The 18,667-nt window shown below is 40.1% G+C and overlaps 2 protein-coding genes across 3 annotated transcripts in view; one reads left to right on the top strand and one right to left on the bottom strand.

The window, feature by feature from the left end:
* TTC13 (tetratricopeptide repeat domain 13) overlaps positions 1-1,608 on the bottom strand; it is a 38,881-nt gene extending 37,273 nt beyond the window's left edge. Inside the window, exon 1 of one of the 2 annotated variants that reach the window (XM_066546741.1) lies at positions 1,392-1,608. In XM_066546741.1, coding sequence (XP_066402838.1) covers positions 1,392-1,608 — 217 coding nt within the window. The remainder of the gene's footprint in view (positions 1-1,391) is intronic. The other variant, XM_066546742.1, reaches the window with a different exon arrangement.
* On the top strand, positions 1,607-16,847 carry ARV1 (ARV1 homolog, fatty acid homeostasis modulator). Its single transcript, XM_066546743.1, is given in 5 exon segments — positions 1,607-1,945; positions 11,158-11,277; positions 12,937-13,090; positions 14,285-14,509; positions 14,994-16,847. Coding segments are annotated over 5 exon segments (945 nt in total). The 3' UTR covers positions 15,101-16,847.
* Positions 16,848-18,667: the final 1,820 nt, after the last annotated feature.

Below are 18,667 nucleotides of genomic sequence, written 5' to 3'. Positions count from 1 at the left end.
ACAAAAGCACATACAGAAGGGAGGGGAGAAAGCAAAATTCCAGGTGCAGGAAGCTCATAAGAAGTTATTTCCACAAAATCTATTATTCAAGTGGATTGCATTAATTTTATATTAGTTGACAGGGACCATGGGAATTGCTGATATGAGCACAGGTTTTACAAAATAAAGGGCAGGAAAAACAATCACAAAATCATGCTGACAGCTAAGATGTCATGACACATCACTGGTTATTCTCTTATACATAATTTAGTATCACATTCCAAGCAACTGATAGACCTTTTTCTTCATCTGCATTGTGTGCACACTGCGATTCAGACTGGCATCTGTGTATGACTCAATTCACTCCATGCTCAAGATCAACAATCAGAACACATTAAACCACATGATCCAGATACAAAAGATATTCAAGCAGATAAAAATAGTTTTAACTATGCCTGTCTTACAAGACATCAATTAACTTGAAAAATAGCAGAAGATCTGCTACCCAAACTTGGCACTCCTAAGAGAAGCATCCAGGTCACCAGTAAATAGATGTAACTGTAGCTGAAATGAAATCGAGCCACATCTCACTCACTGAAACACGGAACTGATATGGTTGGAAGAGACCTGTAGACACCATCCAGTCCAACCCTCCTGCAGGATCACCTCAAGCAGGTGACACAAGAACACATTCAGGTAGGTTTTGAATGTCTCCAGATAGAGAAAATCTGCAAGCTCCTTGGGCAGCCTGTTCCAAGTGCTCTGACACCCTCATACAAAGTAGCTCTTCCCCAAGTTGAACTGGAACTTGTATTTTAGTTTGTGCTCACTGCTCCTCATCCTGTCTCTGGGCATCACTAAGAAGTCTAGCACCATACTCTTGACACCTTCATGAGATTCCCTCTCAGTCTTCTTTCCTTTATACTAAGCAGGCCCAGCTCCCGCAGTCTCTCTTCATGAGAGACGCTCCAATCCCCTGGACCCTCTCCGGCAGCTCCTTGTACTAAGAAACTCAGTAATACAAGCACGGAGTACAGGCGTATCCCCATACTACTGAGCTCAGGAATGAAAAAGCAGCAGAGTCCAGCTGCCGGGCTCGGGAGGTGAATGGGCAGCAGGGATCCTGCCGTGTGGTACCTAAGGTCTGCCCGTCCCAGGGATGAGAGGTATTCCCGGGCTCGCTGCCGCCACAGCCCCTGTGGCTCCGCGCCACACGCCGGCGCGGCGGGCTCGGCGCTGCCGCTCACCCTCGGGCAGCCTCGCTGTGAGCCAGCCGAGGGCAGCGGCGGCACAGCCCGGGGGCCGCCGGCACCCCGCACCGCCCCGGGCCCCCAGCGGCACCGCCGCCCCCGCGGCCTCGGCACCGCCGCCCCGGGCTGCGGGCGGTCACCGCGGCGACACCCCTGACTCACCGCACTCGGCCGAGTACTGCTCCGCCCACTCCCCCGCCGGGCCGTGGCGCTGCCGGTGCCGCTCCTGCTGGAACAGGGACAGCGCCGGGAAGCGCTCGGTGAGGGCGAGCGCGGCCGGGGCCAGCGGGGCCAACACGGCCAGCATGGCCAGCATGGCCAGCGGCACCCACGGACCCCGCGCTAACCCGCCGGCAGGTGCCATCTTCACGGCGCGCATGTGCGCCGCCTCGCCCGGGAACACGGGGTGTCCCCGCCGCCCCTCCCACGGGGCCGCCGTCGCACTGCCCCCTGGGACATAGAGTTCTCCATCGGCGCAGTCGGGCGTGCGGCAGCGGCAGGAAAACCACAGCTCCCGGGATGCAGTGCGGCGCCGTCTGGCTCGGCCGCGCTCCCGAACGCGGAAACGAGGAGGCGGTGTGGAAGCGCTGACAGGGCTGGGCGTGCTCCCGCGCGCCATGGCGGCGCTCGGCGCCTACCGCTGTATCGAGTGCAACGGGGAGGCGACGGAGCTGTACCGGGACTATCAGCGCGGGGTGCTCCGTATCTCCATCTGCGTGAGTCGGGGCTGCGAGCAGTGGGTGGGGGGAGGCCAGGAATGCACGTGGGAAGCTCTGACGTCAGCAGGCGGCGGCGCGCGGCACGTGGTAGTGGGCCCGGTGGCACGCGGGCGGCTGAGCCCCTTGGAGCGCCCCCTGCAGCCGTGCTCGCGCATTGTGGCCGCTTTCCCTGAATCCTGGTGACCTGTGAGGAATGGCTGAAAGAGTTGGGCCTGTTTAGCCTCGAGGAGAGACGGCTGAGAGGGGGACTCATCCATGTGTATAAATATCTAAAGGGAGGGTGTCTCATCAATGTGTATAAATATCTAAAGGGAGGGTGTCATGAGGATGGAGCCAGGCTCTTCTCGGTGGTGCCAAGCAATAGGACAAGAGGCAACGGGCAGATCCTGATGCACAGGAAGTTTCACCTGGATCTGAGAAAGAAATTCTTCACTGTACAGGTGACCGAGCACTGGAGCAGATTGTCCTGAGAGGTTGTGGAGTCTCCCTCACTGGAGATGTTCAAGAACCCTCTGGACACAATCCTGTGCCAGGTGCTCTAGGATGACCCTGCCTGATCAGGGAGGTTGGACCAGGTGACCCCGTGTGGTCCTTTTCAAGCTGACCCATTCTGTGACTCTGCAGGTTTTCTGTCTGCTCTGCTTCCCAATGTCATTTCCTCTGTTCCTTGAGTGCTCCTGTGTGCTGGAGCTGTCCTGACTGGCACTGTAGTGCATCTGCTGCTGAGTGTGCTCAGCCTGGTTCTTGCTGAAGGGCAGATCTGAGCGTGGCTCCATGGCTGAACACAGCTCCCGTGCCACTGGACCTGAATGTCAGGGTCTGAGTGATGATTATTTAAAGGCACCTGGAGGTCCTGGTCAGTGGCAAGTTGAACATGAGCCAACAGTGCCCTGGCAGCCAGCAGGGCCAACCCTGTCCTGGGGGACATCAGGGACAGCATCACCAGCCAGGCAAGGGAGGGGATTGTGCTGCTCTGCTCTGCACTGCCTCACCTCGAGTGCTGGGAGCAGTTTTGGGCAAAGCAGAGTAAGAAAGATGTAAAGCTGTTGCAGAGCATCTAAAGGAGGACACAAAGCTGATGAAGGATGTAGAGGGGAAGCCATATGAGGAGCAGCTGAGGTCACTTGGCGTATCCAGCCTGGAGAAGAGGAGGCTGAGGGGAGACCTCATTGAAATCTACAGCTTCTCTTGCTTATTAATTTGGTGCTAATAAACAGATTTAAGGCAACCTGGAAGCCAGTAGATGGCACTCATTCCCCTTGGCATTTAACCATTTGAGGACCAAATGTCTTGGTCTGTTGGAGCTGTGGCATGCCATGTAGAATCAAAGACTTAAGTCCCAGTTGCTATATTCATCACAAATGCTAAACTCATATAAAAAGAGTAACAAATTGAGTAAAAGAAAGAGCAAAGAATCCCACATTCCTAGCAATCTGGAATTCTGTCCACCATTCTCCATGCAGACCCAGATGTGTACCATTTTTCACTGACTCATACCAGTCTGTTTGCTCTGGCTCTGTTGTGAGTCAGCATGGTTCAGGTTCAGTTCTAGTTGCTCTTACGTGGCACATGTCATATTATCATAAAGCTTTCCTTCAATTTCTGGCCACTCTGGCAGTGCTGAAAGCAGGAAACATGTTAGCTCATGGCACATGAAGTGGAGATGAGAATGTTGAAAGATTGCCAAGATCAAAAGATTCTTTCAGTTGAACTGATGTGACTTCGGGCAGGAAAGCCCTGATGTTGTCTCCAGCTACCAAGGCCCCATGGTTACCAGTAGAGCAGTGCTTGGTTTACTTTTTCTTTTTCATCTGCAAGGATGGTTTTATCACTGTTCCAGCTCTCTGCAGGCATTCTGTTCCATGCAGGCAAGCCTGTGCTCTGGCCAGAGACCTGGAAAGTTGTTCATCATCATGCTGCTGACAACGAAAAATAGTCAAGTACTGAGTGTCCTTTGATACCCTTCACAGACTTTCATGAGTAGGGATATGAGTGTGTCAGTGTTATGAATCTTCTTGATGATCAAACCTGAAAATAATGATAGCTTAGAAGTCTTCACTTAAAAACATATGAAGACCCCACTTAACAGTGTGAAACATCATTTATATCAGTTATATATAAAACTTAGAGTGTAGGCCTCTAAAAACTTAAGGAAAGCTGAAGGTATTTAAGAAAAATTGAAGGTCTGAGGTGAGATTAGAAGGTGTGATCACTCAGCCTGAGAACATTTTTCATCTGTCTTCATGGAGTGAGAGCATTGAGTACTGCTACTCCACTGTAGCATTAAGAAAGAAGAAGTGAAAAATTCATAGGAAGATTGTGTAGTGATATTCAAAGTGAGGCCAGTGGGCATAATCTAGATTTTTTTTTTTTTTTGTTAAAAAGCACTCGTGTTTCATTCCCATTTTCAAGTAGTACCTGGAAATACTGACACCTTAAGGAAAAAGCCAGACAACAGCCCAACATTTGTTCCATATGGTAAGTAAAATAGAAGGCCCCAGAAAATTGGGAACAAACAGAACATTGTCAAGATCATCACTGTTTCATAGGAACCTAGAGACTTGCCCCAACACTATTTTAAAGTCATCCTTGATACATTAAGAAATCTGCATCTAAAAGGTCTTTGCCATTCTCGGGACAACCCTGTCATTCAGCACTTTTTGGAACATTATCTCAAGATTGAAGAAGCTAAGTTCTCCCAGCAGCAACTTCTATCTAGCCCTGCATTTATTTCAGGATGTGTTTAACCTGATCTGGATGTGATTTTGAGGTGGAAGATTTAAATTTGAATACCTAAGCAAAATACCATGATTTTGTATTCTGTGATTAATTTGTTGAAGAGAAGAATGAATTTTTTTCCAGAGGCAAATACTAAAAGCTTTCATTAAGGAACACGTGTTTCCAGCCCACAATATTAGAGTACAATTTTGGAAATTCAGCCTAATGTTGCTTTACTTTAGTTTACTGCTCTTAATATAATTAAAAGTTTCTTTGAACTCCATATTGTAATTTTAATGTGGGCAAGCATTAAAGACCTCATAAGTGTTATTATGCACTCTGGGAATAAATTTGTAATAGATGCTGAAGGAACTAAAGAAACTTTCTTGTATCAAACATAGAAGTCCACACATACACTTGGGTTGGAAAGGTCGTGTCTTTTCTTAATAACTCTGCAAGGTGGCTAACTGCCACAAATTCCTCAAGTTCTGTAACTTCTTTTTAAGTCTGTTTTGTTTAATTAAGGCCATTTTCAGCTGAAGCCTAGCCCAGACCTCTGGCATTGCACATTTAGTGAATGAACCATTTTCTCATCCTGCATGTACTTAGCTGTGTACATGCTACACAAGAGACAGATGGAGCTCTTCAATATGGATTTTGTTCAGTGTGATAACTGAGGAGTGGCAGGGGAGGGTGTGGAATCTGTGGGCATGTTAGGATTGCCCGCAGTGGAGGTGAGGTTTGGCACTCACTTTGCATCTCCTGGCTCTGGGTTTAGTCCTAATCTGTAATGGACTGATGCCTTCCCTATTTCCAGTGACAAATGATTGTGAAGGTAAGCCTAGGTGGCTCCTTCTAGAGAAGGTTTTCGCTAATTATTTTGAGACCCTTAAAATTTAATTGATCTGTAAATAATACAGCAAATCTTCACTAACTGTATTACAAACCAGCCATTAAGAACAGTAAGGAAAAAATAGTGTTCAAATAACACTGCTACTACAGTAATAATTCTGGGGCGTGGGGTGGGAGCACGATTGGCTAACCTGAAATAAACTGTGAAGTGCAATGATTACAGAAAGAAATTAGCAAACTTCACTTATTCAGAAATGGAAGGAAAAGCATGCAAACATTTCTAAAATTTGGTTTTCAATTTCATATATGTTGTTATGTTTAAAAATAAAATGTTAATAATGTTCCAGACCATAACAAAGGAAAATAAATTACTTATTGCAATATATAGAGCACAGTCAGGATCCCCCTTGTGTTTTGTAATAAGAAAGCTAAATTGCCTGAGCAGTGCACACTTCATTTAGCTTTTCTGCAATTAAAAAATAATTGAAAAGCTCTTTTTTTTTTTTTTTTTTTTTGCAGCAAGGCAGAGAGACCTTGCTTTGAATGCAAAGCATTTATGTGGCATGGTAAAGAATCTGTCAAGAGTACAAAGATCATCCTGGAAAATAATATATGCTAATTTTACATAACTGTTTACAGACCAACTCACTACTGGAAAAAAAAAGTATTTTTAATTTGTTTTCTGAAATGGAATGCATCTGAAATTGGGCTGTTCTGTTTTTCAGTCTACTGTGACACTTGGCTGTGTCCCTAATAAAGAATCCATTCCTGAAAGCAGCACAGCTAAGGTGTTTTATTATTTAAGGGTGCAATTGGGATTAAGGGCACTCTCACAAGAGTCTTTAATTTGCCTATGAACCTATGCAAATGGACCTCTGTTCATGTGGAAGCTATGTAAATGTTGTTACAATTTGCTGTATGTGTAGTCCAGCAAAAAATTGTAGCTTAATTTTGCCAAAGTCCAAACCCTGGAGAAAGGAATACTATAATAAGACTGTTTCATTGATATTTCTAATGCCCAGAGATTTGCAAATGTATTCCTGGTGTGGTTTTCATGGTAGTTTTAGATCAGGATGAAGCTTTGTTCTTCAGTGTATATTTTTACTTTCTGTCATGTCCTATGGCTTCCTCTTCAAGAATTCTTTTACTTTCCAAAACTTTCTTTTTCCATCCCAAAATATTTTTATTTAAAAATAAGTAATGTTTTAAAATTAGAGAGGTGAATCCAAAAAAGTCATGTTCATATACTTTAGAAACTTTATCCTTCAGAGACAGAAGGTGTTTCTCAAATATTTGTATACTGTATTGTATTGGGCACACATTTGTGAACACTGTTTCCAAGCTGAGTATCTTTGATGAACAAAGCAAGAGTTATGTCTTTTGAGTAGTGATTTATAAAAGCCTGATAGACATGAAGTTTGAATTAACATATCAGTACTTTGGTTTTTTTGGTCATATTTAATACAACTGAGACTTTAAAATGTATGTTACTTTCCTTAAATGTTTTGGATTGCTTTGATCAAAAAGAATCTCATATACTACACTATGAAGAAGATGGTTGTACTCACTTTTGAAGTTTTGTTTTCTCTTTAATTTGCCTTTGCTAATTGGTTTTAAATTTTTTTAAGATAACTAAGCAAACTTCTAAGTTATGAAAATGGAAGATTTTTTTTTCAAGCAACAAACAAGCATAGTCAAATCTTCCTAAATATTTGATTAGCCAAACAGTTCTTAAAGTAATAGCCATTTAAATTTACTAGAATATTGATATACTTTTAACATCCTTTTTTAGGGGAGCACAGTATCTGTGGACTTTTGTATGTCAGTATCAAATACTCATAATGTTCCTTAAATTTACCAAATCAGAAGGTGTGCAAATAGAATTTATGGTGTGAAGTTTGACTTTCCTTCTGACACGTAATCTGAAAGTACCTTTTAATCAAAGTAGTGTCTATTTTTTCAAGAAAAGATTACCAGTTACTTGTTTCTGATGCCAATTACATATTTAAGGTAGAAATTGAAAAATGGCTAAAAGCGTGGAGAAATCCAGTTACCTCTTTTTACTGCTTTTGTGATAACTGAGGCACATCTTGGAGAAAGTCCAAAGAAGATGAAAAAGCTCAGTATGTTAAAGATGTGCCTTCTTCACTCATCTTGCCCAGGACACTGACTAGAGCTGTGCAGAACAGCAGTGGGGAACGAGATGTGAGCACCAGGATTGGAGTTAAATTGCCTGACTAAAATCTTAAAAGTGCAAGCAGTTCTCCATAGCTGAGCTGCTGATACCAATCTTCTCTCAAAGTGTTAGTGATTATCAGTGTCCCCAAAGTTACATCCCTTTAACTAGCTGAAACTATCTAGTGAAACATATGTGTATTAAACTGCATCAGTCCTTGCTTGCACTGATTTTGCTGAAGTCAGGCTTCACTCACAGGTTTCCTTCCTAGGCATTTGAGGTTGGTGTCAGATGTTTTAGTTGTGTAGCTGGAAAAAATAATGAAATAGCCAGATATGGAAAAAATTCTTCCTAGAGGGAATATTAGTTCTGTAGTGTACTAATGGTATATCAGCCATCATCCAATTAGTCTGTAGCAGTGCACACACAAGTGTTTTGCAGCAAAGGTGGTTTGTAGGTCTCACAAATCCCTGGGTGAACTCATGCTGGCTAGGTCACTGGCTGGGTAAGCACAGAGGACTTTTCCTTCTTGCAGCAGAGACTCAGATAGAAATAAAGTATCTTAGGAATATAATATATACTAAAAATGGGGCTCTCATCTAACTCTAGAAGATTGAAATACTAAATTTAACATAATTTCCACAGCTGCAAAGAAGGTTTGGTATTTGGCTGCCAGAAGCTGTGGGGCAGAAGACACTACTATTTGTGTATTCATTTGTAGCAGTCTCTGTATATATCTGCAGTAAATTTCTGAATTGTTGGTTTTGCCTGGATGGTGGGTCTGATAAATTTTCATTGTCTAAAATTCATGTCAGCTGTCAGTGAAAATTTTTCAATACCTCTTAACTGCAAATTTTTTGATTAGTGTTTGACTGGGATCTTTCAATTGAAAATACCATTCTTTACTCAGAAAGATTTTTGGTCCTGGTCAGAAAATGTTCTGTTGTAGGAGAATCTGAGAGCATAATAAAACTGGGTGTACGTAGGATACCCTTCATCTAACCTTTATGACACCCATTGTGTTGAATAATCTTAGTCTGAATGGACTTGTCCAGTGCTTGTGTGAATAAACCTATTAAAAAAATTGCACTTGTCTGATGCTACATCAACCCAGAGATTTGACATATGCAAATCACCACCTATAAGAATATCTGTTTATGATTTCCCAGTAGAAAGAAATGAAGCAAGACACTGCCTCTAATTAAAGTAGCAATTTCTTTTTCACTCTATTAAAAGTGGTCTTGTGTTATGTCCTTTTACCATCTAATTCACTTTATTTTTAGATTTCTCAGACTCTTGGTTAGTTGAGGGAGTTTTTTAATTCATTACGTCCAACCTGTGTACTGTCATACACAGTGTTGTCTTATTGAAATGAGTTTTTTCCTTAAGCTGGACAAAGAAACACTGATTATAGGTTGCAGCATTCACTAGACACTCTATTCAGTTTATGCTTTTGTTCAGATGCTTTCCTTGACATTGATGTTGGACTTCTGAGTCAATTTGCTGGTGAAATTCTGCATTCTCAGATTCTACAAAAATTATTCTGTTAAATAGCAAGACAGTGTTAACTTTGGACACCATCCTAGTTTTAGCTAGTTTTATTTTATGCCTAGCAGCTGATAGAGTGCTGTGTTTTGGATTCAGAATGAGAATAATGTTGATAACACACTGATGTTTTAGTTGTTGCTATTAGTGCTCACCCCAAGCCAAGGACTTTTCAGTTTCCCATGCTCTGCCAGCCAGCAGGTGCACAAGGAGCTGGGAGGAAGCAAAGGACAGATGACCCAAACTGGGATACTCCATACCCCACAGAGTGTCCTGCCCAGTAATGAACTGGGAGAGTTGGCCAGGAGGGGCTGATCACTGCTCAGGGATGGAATGGGCATTGGTCAGTGGCTGGTGAGAAATCATGTTGTGCAGCTGTTGTTTCTCCTGGGCATTATCTCCCTCTTATTATCTTCCATTTCATTACTATTGTTATTATTATATTTTGCTTTATTTCAACTATTCTTTTAACCACCCATGGGTTTTACCTTCTTCTGAGTCTCCTCCTCATCCTATTGCAGGGTGAGTGAGCAGCAGTGTGGTACTTAGTTGGTCTTTGTATGACAGAAAAATGAAAATTGAAAAACCTATATGTTCTGTCCTGGGAGTTTGTCTGGAGGTGTGTGTTGTCTGATGCTGCATTTTTGACTGTTCCAGCACTTCAGAAGGTGGTGTGCCAACATTTCTCTTCTGGCAGTGCACCACCATGCACTCATTAAAATGGAAATAAAGATAATTTCTGTGACTCTTGTGTTCTCAGCATGGCAGCTAATGTGAAGGCCTGGGGGACCAAGATTAGCTGAGGACAGCTTGGAGGAACCAGACTGGAGGATTAGCAGCAGGAGAAAGCTGGCCTGCAGGAGAGCACCCTGCTGCAAGTGCAATTGTTTGTACTGAAGTGGTGGCTGCTGCTGCTCTGCTGCTCCTCAGCTCACTGCTAGAAGTTACTTCCTTGCCCCTTAGGTCTGCTAGATGAGCCTTTTGTAAGGTTATTTAACCCCCCTGCTCACAGTATAACAGCCTCTTATTAGCCCTAGCTCAATCAGCCAGGCAGGTAAGTCAATAAAGCTGGAAGGGGTTGATGACAAGCAGTTCCCAGTGGTCTGGGTGAAATAACCTCTCTAATAGATGTGTTGGAGAAGTGATGGTTTAGTGCTCTATCACTGCTTAGTGGCAACTGACTCTTTGGCTGTGGGTCTGTGTGAAAACTACATTATCAGTATTCTGAATGTATTGGTGTTTGCTTAATGATGGAAAACTGGTTGAAACATCCAGACAGTTTTACAGTATGGAAGAACAATGCAACAGCAAAAAACGTTTACTGTCTCCTTGAAAGAAAGAAAAAGGATAGGGTAGGGTAGGGTAGGATAGGATAGGATAGGATAGGATAGGATAGGATAGGATAGGATAGGATAGGATAGGATAGGATAGGATAGGAGGATAAAGCATCTCTGAAAATAAAGAAGTGATAGAAGAAATTATTTTTCTTTCTAAAAATACCCAAAATAACACCAAATATGCAGATGAGCCATGATCAGTTAACCTTTAGCATGATACTGGTGCATTTCTTGAGTCTTAGGAAAGTAGTTTAGTTTTTTGCATCTGTGGAGCACAAAATGATAACTAAGTCTATTCCTGCATATTTCATTATCGATCTTAATCCAAAGCCTGTAAAAATCAATAATAAATCTTTCTATTTTATAAGGGAACTCTGTCTCAAGTGTAGTGTCAAGGGAGAAGAAGCCATTTTTCTGGATGGATTAAAACTGTATTGAAAATGAAGATGACATTAGGGAAAAACTACTTATAATTGAATTGCTAATTTGTGTTTATCCAGTTGTACTAAGATAAGAGGAAAATTTTATAAACTCTTCCTTTCCTTTTTTCCCCCTAATTCTTCTTATTTTGTGATTTTCAGAAATCCTGCCAGAAACCTGTGGATAAATACATTGAGTATGATCCTGTTATCATCTTGATTAATGCTGTTTTATGCAAAGCACAAGCATACAGGCACATTCTTTTCAACACAAAGATAAATGTAAGTTGCTATGTCCCTACCTTGTGGCTTTTTTGTTAAAAATATATTTAGGTTTGGTTAAGTCTGTTGTATTAGTTATAAAACTTTAAAGACTGTTTGTCTCCTGCCCCTCCACAGATTTCAGCAAGCTGAACCAGTTATATGATGAATAGAGCACATGGAGTCTCAAACTCCCACTGTTAATGAGACAGCTTCTGTCTTCACAGAAGTGATGCTGCAATATCAGCAAATACAAAGTCATCTTACGTGTTGAAGAGAAGGAACTGCAAAGAACTGTTCATGCAGTTTTCTACTTAACCTCTAACCTGCCTATCATGTTAATTGATGCTAAAAGGATGATGTGCTAAATTCCACTGTAAGAGAAAGACTTAATTGCAGATTAATTTTCAAATTGAATTTCTGTTGGAAACAATTCTTTTTCAAATGAGCAATAGGAGTATAACATACCAAATTAACAATACTGTGCCAGTTAAACCTACTGTACTAACTTCTCACAAGTTTCTTTCTGTGTAATTAATCATGTCCTCAAAACCAGAGCAAAAGTTGGTGGCTTTCACTTGAATTGGGGTTCATACAGAATTACGTAGTTGGGCTGGCCAGTCTGGAGGTGCAGTGTTTTACTATTGCATATTTTTACTGTAAGGACTGATTTCCCAGGAGAGGGAAGCTAATCTAGAGCAAAATCTCTAAGCATAAGTATGTGCTGTGTTCATGTTGGTATCTCTTAACCAGTTCAGTTTAAGCAGTGTAGATAAATACACTCGCTTCATCTTTCAAGCATAAATCTATCTATTTTTTTTTAATTAATTCAGTGCTTCTGGAGACTTGTAATGATGTTTCCTGTGAGGCTTCTGCAAGGACTGTCTGTGAAAAGTTCATCTATTAAAATAATTTGAGTTGAATTTTAAACTGGCAAAGCCTATGCATCTATGTGCAGTTGACATAACTGTTTCCTCCAATAGAAAAAGTAGAATCCAGCACAGAAATTGTTATGGCTTGTTTAAATCTGTATAAAACCAGAAATCACCTCATATATGCACTGGCTTACAGACTGTATAATGTGGAAACATGCTAACTGTTAGCCCTCACAACATAATTTTTGATGTCACTTCAGAAGATATTTTAAATAGCTTTGTTTGGTTATATTGCTACCTTTATTTTTGGTGCCTCACTCTTATATGAGGTAAGAAATATTTTGGTATAACTACACTACCAGTTTCTTCTAATGGAGATTGTCCCAGGGAAAAAGAGAAACAAGACTACTTAAACCAGTTTGCTGAATAGAGTAGTTGCCCTTAAACAGAAATTTTAGATAATATAATTCTATGCTAGCAATGGTACAATTTTGGTTTTTCATTCCTAGCTGAACAGCCTTCCCAATCAGGCCTTAAGCACAGTTATATACCTTCTTCTGTACAGAACTGTTGATGCAGTTTTGTGCATGTTATAATTTGACTATTATGCTAACAGATGTTAAAAGGATGATGTGATAAATTAGTGGCTCAGCAGAAGTAATTTTGCTTATATGCTAAAGAAAAGTAATACACCTACAGAGTTTGTGTGGAGGTGTTTAAATGTTTTTTAAATGCTGATTTCTTACTAATGCTTTAATTTATGCTGATTTAATAGTACTCCTTTTATTATTCTTTCATTTACCAGATTCATGGGAAGCTCTGCGTATTTTGTTTGCTCTGTGAAGCTTATATCAGGTGGTTGCAACTACAGGATTCAAGCCAAAATACAGATCCTGATGACTTAATCAGATATGCCAAAGAATGGGATTTTTATAGAATGTTTGGCATAGCTTCTTTAGGTAAGATGGGTGATTTGTATTATATACTCTTTATGCACCGAACAACTTCAATCCCATACTGCAAAAATTGATAGAGAATGGATGTGATGTCCAACCCAGTATGGTTAAACAATTACACACATACTCTCTAATTTGCCTGCATTTAATGGAAATACCTGTCCTGATTACAGTTCAGACTGATATGATCAGCATTAGATATGAAGAGACTGAAAAGTGGCAATATTCAGAAATCTTTGCCTGATATCTTTTGACATAGTTTGAAGATCAATGTAAAGCTCAGCCTTATTCCATGCTTCATGTTGACTTCAAGGTTTATTATTCATTAAGGTGATACAACCTTACTAAAGTAAAAAATGGAGAAAAGTTGTATGTATTTGGGGTTGTTTTTTTAAACAAATAAACTAAAATACAGAGCAGTGTATTCTAAGACCAGTGTATTCTAAGACTATACTTGAAGGCAGGGAAGAGGTTTTGTTCTATGCGGGTTAAAACATTTTTTCTCATACTTTTTCAGATGATAGTGTTTAAGTCAAACTTGCACACTAAAACTAGTATTTTTCTTACACATTCAGAGCTTAATTTAAATCCTTTATTGTCTAATGTTGTTTTAAGTGGGTTTTTATAATATGTCAGTAAAAATATTGAACTTATTTTTCAGTAGTGACTCATCTATTACAATTATTGTGGGAGTTTCTTTGACATCTCCATTAATGCCAGCATATCACAGGAGTGGTGTCAAAAAAAGTCTGGTAGCTCAAAGGTATTTTCACCTTGGTGTTCTTTCTCATGCTGTATGAAAAGGGTTCGTTGCTGGTGACCTTTTGCAAAGAAGGATTGATTTTGTTTTACAGCCTAACAGACAGTTGAAAAAAAACCCTTCTCATTGCTAAAAAGTGAAAGTGAAGAGGTTCTTGTGCTCAACTTCCTGCCCTATATGGAGTCAGAAATCACAAATATGATAATCCTACAGATAGAATCCTGTGATAGAATTATTCTGAATGTCATGATACTGAATTAGTTTAAGGAATATTTGGCTGTTAAAATGAACACAGGAGATAGAGAACGTTTGCCTGTGGCTTTTAAAAAGTGACTCTATTGCATTTGGGACATGTCATTTTACTGAAATTCATTCAGATCTGGACTTGATGTTTGGCACTTCGTTCTCTCTTTCCAACGCCTCTTATCTCCTTTCAGAACAAACTTCATTTTTCATTGGTATTTTCATTACCTTGTGGTGGATGACACCTGAGATGCTGAAAAGAAAGTCTGACTTCATCTTACTTCTCAAAGCACTGCTGTTGTCCACCTATGGAAAGCTCCTGCTAATTCCAGCTGTTATTTGGGAGCACGACTACACGCCTTTGTGCCTTGCATTTATAAAAGTGTTTGTCTTGATATCAAACTCTCAGGCAATTAGAGGTACATTTTTGCATTTTATATACTGCATTATGTGTATAGAATATGTGTGAGAGACTGCTGATTTTAAAGAAGTCATTATTATTGTTATCTTTTTAATCTATATCAGATATGTGTGAAATAGCTCTAGTTTAAAACTGTGTTCCTTAAACTTTAATAAAAAGTGATTGAAACAAAAAAAAATTAAAAAGGAAGAAAAAAAGTACCTCTTATCTCACCATTGTCTCTTTGTATAAATAGTATTATATCCACCAGATCCATCTGATACAATTTGAGGCAACTCATGGATCATTGAAACATAGATTTTTTTTTTTTGAGTTTCTGAAAAATGAAAATTTCATATTAATTTTATTAATGTCTTTGGAATGAAGACTTTTAACAAATTTGTGTGATTTCTAATACACACAAATTAATATAAATTCTCATATGATTTCTATGATCTTCTTAAATGGTACATGATAAATTTGTTCTGGTTTTTTTTTTGCAGTTACGTTGAACTTGAACCGAATAGTCCCTTGGTTTGCCATCTTCTTTGGATTAATTTTGGAAAATGGTGTGGTCTGCTTGTTCCAGAAAATGGGATGGGATGTTTGAAATGTCAGCCCAGTGAAGAAATACCAACAATATGATAATAATTTTCTAAGAATGATCTCTGCCAGCAGGCTCCAAAAGCACTGTTTTCATAGGGATGAAGAAGGTGATAGATAACAAAAAAGCATTAGAAATTTGGCTATTTCCTGTGCTGAGCCATAAAACTTCAGCCTTAGGTTGTTTATTTTCCCATTAAAAATATGAATGTCTCACTATCCTAACAGTTTTACAAATCTGGCTGTATCACTGTGGCTCTAAGAAGAAAGGTACACTAAAAAAACCCAGCCCTGCTACCAATCAGTGCATTTTGGCAGAGAGAGGAGGATGAATTGTTCCCTTAAGAGGAAGGGAGTCAGTGGAAAAAATGAAAAAGCCAAAATTTATATTTCCGTAAAACCAGATTTTCAAAGAGAAAAGTGAACATTTGCAAATAGTTTATTAGAGAAAAGGCAAGTATTCCAAAGTGAAACTACAGTGGGAAAGCCAAGCTGCATTCTCTGGAATGTTTGTGTTAACAATCCAAAATAATAAAGTATCTACTTCTAGAGTAATCTCTAGGAATGATAGTTTTAAACTGGCTTGACATTTTAGGTAATCTCATAAATACTTGAAATTTTGTGTGATCTCATAAATGCTGCTTTCTTCTGAAAGCTGAAGGGAGAGTGAAAGGACTGACCCCCAACAGGCAGGGCTGTTCAGGAAACTGCTTCTTCTGAATTTAAGTCACATTCCCCACACCCAGTCTTCATCTGGCTGCACATTGAGTGGAAGCAAAAATCGAAACATGAGGCCATTCAGCAATAGGGTAGTAGTTTAAGAATAATAAAACAAACAAAAATGTTTAGGCCTAAATTAATGAAGAAACATTTATAGAAGTTTTGCACCTTCTTCCTCAGCAGGCAAAAGGAGAGCTAAGTGGCCCACAAAGGAACTGACAGAATCAATGTCTACAAGACAGTAAAAAGGGCACAAACCCACTTTTGTGCAGACCAGTTTCTATTCATCCCATCCAATATTTAACTCTCCTGCTTGAGTTCTGGAAGGCTGTACTGTCCATAGGGATTACTTCCATTCTTTGTTTTCCTCAGATGCTGTCTCATGTCTGTGTTTTCCAGAATTAATCAAAAAACATTTTGCAACATCTTCAAGTTAATTCCCAACAGGTTTAGAGTAAGTCTAGATTATGACCACAAAAGACATCAAACATGTTTGTCTGATGGAACTGCCCATGCTATGCAAGTTATTTGATCAGAAAAGCAAATGGTTGCTGATTCTCTTTTATTAAATCAAAGGCTGACAGCACTTTTGTTGTTTGTGTTACACTTTGCAACTTCCTGAGCATGTCAGAGAAAGCAAGAAACCCCAATTGCAACATTTTTAAAGATGGGAGACTCTTAATTTGATTGGTAATGAATTAATTTCCCCAAGTTGAGTCTGTTTTGTCCATGACAGTAACTGGTGACTAAACTCTCCCCATCCTTATCTCAGCTCATGAGCCCTTTTGTTTGTTTTCTCTCCAGTGCCTAGCTGGGGAGTGACAGAGCAGCTTTGGTGAGCATCTGACATCCAGACTGGCACTGGCAGTGGTTTCAGTCTGGAGGCTGAGTGGAGCCCATTTCAGTGTAACTAATGCAGGTTTTATATGTAAACGTGATTTTGTCAGCAGCAAAATTGTAAATACAGTGTAAATAAATTTTATTTGAGAACATTCTTCTTAAATTAAACTTGATTTTGAATTTTTAAAAACTGATTTCAGGTATTTTCTGAGGTTTTTTCCAGAGCACCTAGAATGGACATGAACACATTCTGAAAGAAGTAGTGTTTGCTTATTTTGTCACATACACTGATAATGTATCAATTATGCACTCTGTAATGCTGCCAGGAGCCACCACTGCCCTTACACAACTTTGAAGCAAGAGAGGACAATTAAAAGCTACAGAGCTGTGGAACAAAAGCAGGTGTGGTACAGGTTCTCAGTCTTCAGAGGCATCATTAGTAATGTAGGGCATTCAGCATTATTTGGTGTTAAGATACTCCTTTACCAAAACTAACATGACAAATACACTAATATTTCATAAATCTAGGGGGAGCTTAAGGACACCCACTGGGGGAGGGGGGCAGATGAGTGCATTTTTTATGCTTTTGAAAGCATATAGTGCTTCAGAGAGAACCAAGACTATTTAAGTTTCTACCTGTTTAAAACTGTCACATCTCTCTTGCTTTTACTCTTTTTTGTCAACTTTTTGTAATGAAACAGTTACCTGTGCTGGAATATGGATGGCAAATAGCCCTTTCTATGTATCATAATCTGTTTCATTAAGTTATAGGAGAGGATTTATTTGAGTTAAAAAAACAGCAGCCTGGAAGTGAACCTATAGAAACTCAATTTTGAGTTTTGCTTAGAATCAGAAGGGGTATTGTGGCCTATGGAGCAGATTCAGAACTGTGTTGCATGAAATGCACAGAAAAACCAGGGCTGTTACTGAGACTTGGATTGAGCAATGGCTCAGTGATTGCAGTGGGAGCTGGGAACTCCTGTAGGTCCGCAGGCCATGTAGCAAGTATTTAGAAATTAGCATATGCAAAATTGGAGAATTACAGTAAAAGCTAAGGAGGGTTAAAAGAGAAGGTAGGAGTCTGGCAGACTTACACAAAATTAAGATGGCAGTAAAAACTAAGGGGATAGCATCTCAAGAAAAATACGTAAGAAAATATACGGTATAGATGTTTATGAGTATCATGAAGCAAATATAAAAACATCCTACTATCACGTTTAAAAATTATGAACATGAAAGAAGAGTAGTATTAATTGCAGACATTTTTGTAAAAGTCTAAGTGACAACATGACATAGCAAAAGATGTTTTCCAAGCAGTAAAGTCTGTGGGTTTCCCTAGAAAAGATACCAGTAAACTTGTTATTTCAATGGTTTGCACTACAGCCTTGAAAATACACTTTTATAAGGCAGAATTAGCAATTGTACAGTAATAGAATTAGTCAGTGAACAGGAAGAGCTGTGCAACAGCAGAGCTGCTCCCTCCATTCTGCATTAGTGCGTGCTGCATTAGGCTTTGCTGGTGCAAGGGCTACCACCCTTGTGCCCTCCTGCACATACAGACAAGGGAGCCCTTTCTTCCACACAAGCCCTATCTCAGAGGCATATAAGCTGCCATTTGTTACCCCAGTCTTCACCAAACTGAAAGTAAAGCAGGACATCTGTACTGGAAAACTATTAGCTGATTTCTCATAAAACAAGCAGGCCCTTGTTTCTCAGGGGCTTGCCTGCTTTTGCATTCCTTGAGCACTCCCCAGCCGAGTGGTGTTAAGCACTGCAGTGCCAATCTGGAGTTGATGAGGAAACCACTGTTGATTTCAAAACTTGAAGGAACACACAGACACTCTTACATATGTGTTCTTTGATTAATTTTTGGTTTTTTAAATCACAAATCCAAGCTTTTAAAAATGAACATCCACCTTCAGTTTGGAGAAATGTGAGAATGAAATTAGTAATGAAAAACAGATCACAAAATATTTGTTTTGGTGACTTGGTATCAAGGTCAGTTCAAGATACA

Source organism: Molothrus aeneus, chromosome 3, assembly GCF_037042795.1.
Source record: "Molothrus aeneus isolate 106 chromosome 3, BPBGC_Maene_1.0, whole genome shotgun sequence".
Classification (NCBI taxonomy): domain Eukaryota; kingdom Metazoa; phylum Chordata; class Aves; order Passeriformes; family Icteridae; genus Molothrus; species Molothrus aeneus.
Note: the sequence above shows the minus strand (reverse complement) of the source record. Positions and strands in the feature narration are given on the sequence as shown.